Source organism: Rattus norvegicus, chromosome 8, assembly GCF_021556685.1.
Source record: "Rattus norvegicus strain SHRSP/BbbUtx chromosome 8, alternate assembly SHRSP_T2T, whole genome shotgun sequence".
In the NCBI taxonomy this organism is placed as follows: Eukaryota; Metazoa; Chordata; class Mammalia; order Rodentia; family Muridae; genus Rattus; species Rattus norvegicus.
In genome coordinates this window covers 11002875-11008874 of record NC_141541.1, presented here as the reverse complement: position 1 = coordinate 11008874, position 6000 = coordinate 11002875, and the positions used below count along the sequence as shown (strand labels likewise).

General features: G+C 39.2%; 1 protein-coding gene across 2 annotated transcripts in view; it reads right to left on the bottom strand.

Annotated features, from left to right (window-relative positions):
* Positions 1-324: 324 nt before the first annotated feature.
* The window catches only part of Mmp20 (matrix metallopeptidase 20), a 50738-nt gene continuing 45062 nt past the window's right edge, over positions 325-6000 (bottom strand). For both annotated transcript variants that reach the window (XM_087560771.1, NM_001106800.1), the window contains 2 exon segments: positions 3584-3687; positions 325-2230 (listed from right to left, as the gene is read on the bottom strand). In XM_087560771.1, the coding sequence (XP_087416897.1) occupies positions 2130-2230; positions 3584-3687 (205 nt within the window). In that variant the 3' untranslated portion in view covers positions 325-2129.

Below are 6000 nucleotides of genomic sequence, written 5' to 3'. Positions count from 1 at the left end.
GAATTTATAAATATACAATTCACTGTGAATAATTCAGTGGCTTTTGTATCTTCATAGAATTGTACAACCATCACTACCATTAGTTCTAGAACGTTTCCAACCACCCAGAAAAGAAACTTTATATCCATCCCCAGCTGTTTCACTCCCTACAGCTTCTGAAAAACCCTCTCTTTTCTGTCTCTATGTATTTTTCTGTCACCAACATTTTATACAAATAGAATCATACAACATGTGGCCTTTCGTGTCCACCTTCTTACTTAGAATGAGGTTTACAAACTTTATCCATATTATTACATATCTCAGCCCTTCATTCCTTTTTTTTTGGTTTAATACACATTTCATTGTCTGAATCTACCACATTTATTCACACATGTATCACATGATGGACATCTGTCCACTTTTGGCTACTGCAAATAATGCTGCCATGAACACTGGTGTGCAAGTTCTTGTGCTTTAATTTCTCACAGGTATATACACACAGTAGTGCAATTACTGGGTTTCTGCTTAACATTTTGAGGGCTTGCCACTCTACTTTGCTCTTTCTTGCTTTTGAAACTATTTTTATTTATATGCATGTGTGTCAATATGCACACACATGTGCAGGTGCCCAAGGAGGCCACCAGAGAGGATCAGATTGCCTGGAACTGGAATTAACAGATGGTTGTAAGTTGTCCATATGGGTGCTGGAGACTGAGCTCAGGTTCTTGGAAGAGCAACAAGCATTCTTAGCCTCTGAACCATCTCTCTAGTCTCTGTTTGCTTTTGTTTTTTGCTTATTGATAGTAAGCAGGTTCCAGCCTGCAGTAAAAGTGAAAAGGCTTTGCTTCTCAGTAGGGCACCTTGAACTTAGAAAAGGTACTAGATATTGTCTTCAATAGTCAACATCTGGTTGGGTATGCACAGTGACTTTTAGTAAGAGAAGCCAAATGGAACACTTGCAGTAACAGAGTGTCATTCAGTCTTTTCATGAGTATAGGAAGCAAATTTAATAAACGATGCTAACAATAACAGGTTATAGGTGTTATAAACTGTAGCTCTTCTAGGTAACCTATGAAGTAAAAATATTATTCAATTTTAGAACTCCTAAAATGTAGAGTTTCTCTAGACTGGTTCTAGAATTCTAGTACTAAAGTTTTTTAAAACCACAAGACTGAGAGCAATTATTCTTTCTGTGTTGTTAACTGGGTAGAGTTGGGAAGGAAAGGTTTAATTTAAATTAAAACAAATGAACAAACAAACTAAAAGAACAAAAAATAAACTTCCTTAAGTAGAAAACTATTTAGAAGAAACTGAGGTGGATCAAAGACATCTCTACTGAGGGTGCTACCAGGAAGTAGGAAATAGATCAGACTACATTATTTTTTCTGGCTGTGTATACTTATGATACGATCATTTACATTTACACAGGTAACACAGAATTTGTTGCCAAATAAAGCATGATAAAAGCTAGTAAATATTAACAGAAAAGAGAAATGAGGAACTCCTCTAACACGACATTTTTATTGGGTTTTGTTAGAAAGGTTCTCTGTTGCAGAGTGTCCAACTGTTGGGGAGCATGAAGATTAATTGGAGTGTTTGTCTACCAACCCACTTCAGAGGCCAGTGGGAGACACAGAGGACAGCCAGGGCGAAGGACACACTTGGTGCATTTTGTTCGTGATACCTTCCAAACACAAAGAAGTACATTTATATCCATCACAGTAAATGATGGTCAGCCATTGTTTTTAAGGGGTAATTATAATTTGTATGGTAATAACCTTGCTTAATGAAATATTTGTATGTGTGTGTGTGTGTGTGTGTGTGTGTGTGCATATAAGTGCACATAGTATTTTTTCTACAAACAGAAACCAGAGTTATTTGCTTTACTATAGTAGGTAAGAAAAAAATGAATATTTAACTAAAGGATATATTATGTGATTCTGAATAAAAGTGGCTTCTTATTTAGATTAAAATTGTGAATGAATATTAGGAAAAACAATAGAGTTGTTATTATTTTCAAGGACCCTTCAATCACCCTCAGGACTGAAGGCTGGAGAAGAACGTCTCTGACACACCACTTAGTCCATAATGTCCGGTCCTCAGTTGCTCCCAATGATCTTCATCCCTGTGGAGAGACTAGACCTGACGATTCAGCAACCAACCCAGGAGCTGGATTTTACCACACTAACCACATCTTCCTTTTCTGTATCATACTTGAATGTTTTTGGTCCTGAAAAGAAGTAAATGTAACCTAGAGGAGATAAAGTTGAAATTGTGGTTACTGGAGATCCCTTGGAGAGACGTGTGAAACTCTAAAGTTGGGGGGGGTGTCTCAAATGCAATCACAGCTTTCTTGACATGGTACCAATGAGGAGTCAGGGGTTGATTATATGGCATTGAGCTTGTCTTCTATGGAGCTCCAACAAGCTCTAGAACCTGATCCCTAACTTCTTAGACCATTCCCCAACATTTCCTTTGTTCCAGTAGGGTGCAGGCTTCACTTTGGGTCATATGAGAGCATGGTCATCATGCTTTGTGATTTTGCTTAGACTATTCTTCTCACAGAAGTCCTTCCTCCTTTATTATAGTCTATCGGATGGTTAGCTGACCTTCAGAACCAGGTAAGGTATGAAATAGCTAACTGCCATGTTTGACCTCATCTGTCTCAGATCACTTCTTGAAGTCACTCTGAAGCTTATTAACACCAATTAGTACTAAATTATAGATTGTTTCATCTTCCAGTGGCTTCATCTGTGTTAGATAGATAGGCATTTCCCAAGGATGCTCAACATTCCAGGAGAACAGAGGCCACATTTGGAATCTCCTTTGAGTTTCTGAACAGTGTCTGTCTCTGTGCTACATACACAAGTCAAGAAGAACAAGATTCAAAGGATGTATTCAAATTTGTGTGGTTTGTATAAAATATTCACTTCATCTAACTTTAACTATGTGTTTGATTTTAGGAGTTGGGTGATGGAAAGGACAACGATTGGGAAGACTACAGCTCCTGGATTGAAGCTCCATTGTTGTAGTGTTGTTTGTTTGCTTTTTTGAGAAAAAGTCCCATTTTGTATCCCAGACTGTAGTCAAACCTTTCATCTACCTGCTTCAACGCACTGCACACTGGGATTACAGGCTGAAGCTGCACCTTTTGTGGTTCATTTGGGACAGGGCCTCTCACATTCCAGGCAGTCCTTAGATCTGCCATGTAGCTGAAGATGGCTTTGAACTTCCTTTTCCCAAGTTCTGGGATTACAAGCCACGTAACCAGTTTATGTTGTGTTCGGAATTGACTCCAAGGCTGTGTATGGTAGTTAGGTCAGGGTCAGGGTCAGGGTCAGGGTCAGCTGTATCCCACTTGAAGACATAGTTCTAAACATGCCTACTAATAAATGGAGGGCCACAAATTTATTTTTATTTACTTATTTTTAAATAAAGAATTTTAAAAATAATTCCTCCTTCTAGTAGGTAATCTGGCTATTTAAATGGTATGAAATGACTTTGGACCAGTGAACCTCATTGAACCCCATTTCTGTGAGTTAAAGCAGAACCCAGACTGGTTATTCTAATTTCCCCAGGGGACATTTTTGGTAGGGAAACTCACCATTCAGTTCCACCGCAGCATCTATATGGCCACTCACTCCTGAAAATTCTTCCTCAGTGCTTTTTGGGTAGTCCTTTTCCATTTTCTTTTTTCTTTCATCATAGCTAAAAGATATTTCATAAATAAGTTACTGATGATTATAGGTGACATTAAGGTGGTCAGTAATATTTTAGCTAGGTTTGATTTTGAACATATTTGAGATATCTCTGTCTCTGTCTCTCCCTCTTGAATAAATAAATGACTGTGGGAATAATCAGTACATTAGAACCAAGAAAATATGCAGTAACTAGAGCTTTAAAAAATGGCTCTTGCTAAACTCCAAACATTCTGGGTACTGGCACCCTGCATCTTCTCTGGCCTCTTGCCATTCGCCCATGTTAGCCCACCATGCAGAACCACTGGCTCTTGGTGGACCTTGGGGATGTCTTTCATTGTATTCACTGAAGAGCCCACTGGGCTCTAAAGGATAGTTCCTCTTGGGAGCCTCTTATCTTTCAAAGCACATCGCCTAAATTCACTGCTCTTTCCTGGAAAGATGTGACCAAGTAGATAATAGATTAGGATTCTATTTCTGACATCAGTTAAATGTCTTTCTGTGACCTAAGTTACACTTGTAAAAGGCTATGACTGTGAGTCAGCAGTACAGTATGAACTCAGGATAGGTGGCGATGACTTTCACTCTTCAGTGAGATGTCATTTAAAATAAGAGAAAGTCCCTTCTTCATGAGCACATAGCCTCAGGCTTGGGCATTCCCATCTGCACACATCACCAGTAGGTCAGCTATTTTTTCTCCCTGGGTTGCTGGGTAGTTTCCTATGGCAAATTATGCCCTCCATCTCCTGAAATGTGCCTCTGCCTACATGGGTCAGGGGAAAACAACCGCAGAGATCTGAGGGGGAACTAAGCCTCTACAGAGGTGTTCAGGCTGGGTTGCTCTCTAGAGTACTATGGGTGGGAGTGGAGGGTAGGGAACTCTCCTAACATGTCAACAGATGGATTCTGATGTATTAATATTCCATTGAGACCTCTAACATAGATATGGGACCAGGAATCTGTGCCATTGACAAAGGTACCTGCTTTTCGTTTTGTTGAGTAAGGACATCATCATCAAATCACCTGCTTACCTTTCTCTTTCATCAGTTCACAAGGAAAGAGATTACCCCTCATGAAGGCAGGGAGGATATAAGCTGAGAAGAAGACAATTTCTACTGATCCTTCCAAGTGCTGACAAAGGATGCTCCTCCCCTTTCTGGTGTGGTGCTGCCCTTATTTGGCTGTGAAAACATGGTGATGGTCTTGCCCTTTGTGGACAGATATTTGGGATTCCAGTGACAGAGCAAAGAACACCATGCCTATAGATAGATGGCTTCGTGTTTGGCCTTTTGACCCTTGTCTACCCACAGTGTAATTGAGAAAATATGAGAATATTCTCTGAGCTATAAGCTTTCATTTGGAGAAGATCCGTTATGAGGCTAAGGTAATTAATATGCATGTTATATGACACCCTTCCCTGCCATTTGTGGGAGCCAAGACAGGCTCCAACCATAGATATTGTGGGTTATTTCTAGCTCAAGAACTACCAACTCCAGCTTTTTAGTAGGAGGTCTAGCAGATCTGTAACTCGATCTGGGATATTAAGGCATCAACAAATTTAATTCCTAAGTTCTCTCTCTCTTTTCTTTTTTGTTTTTCCTTGTTTTCTTCATGCCAGGTTTAATTTTCAATCTTTAAACCTAGGTCAGTAGATTCTATTTTGCACTAGGCAAGGGTTAAAGCAAGGGCCAGAGAATTGGAAAATGGTGGAGGTGCTCCTGAGAAGCAGGCCAGGTAAGGGTTAAAGGCAGCCACTGTTGTGGTGAGGACTTTGCCAACAGGATTATAGAGGAATTTATGTGTAGTAATAATCATGAACTTTTTGAATCAATAAGTAAATGGTGAAATGAACCAAAGAGTAAGTATATCTGGCAGACAAAATGGACATTCCATTTGGATTCAAGGTGCATGAGATTGAGATCCCAATGGACCACTTTCTAGCTGTGTTTTCTTAACATTCATCTTTGTGTGTGTGTGTCTGTGAGTGTGAATGTGTGTAAGTGTGTGTAAGAATGTGCATGTGCATATCTTTTAAACTGTTAAACAAAGGTAATAGAACATCCTTCCCAAGTGCTGAGAGAACAGATGGGGGTGACAGAGGGAGTGACTAGTAGCTGAACTTGACTCTTGTCACATGATAAGCCACCAAAATGACTATTAGCTAAACATGACAATTACAGAAAATATTTTGATCAATAATCTACTGTGTTCTATGATCTGCTAAAAATGCTGCTGTATTTTCTTATCACTAAAGTCTTGTCTATGAAACCTGAATAATGAATTATAATTCTCTGCAAGTTTGATTATTTCATTCATGAACATT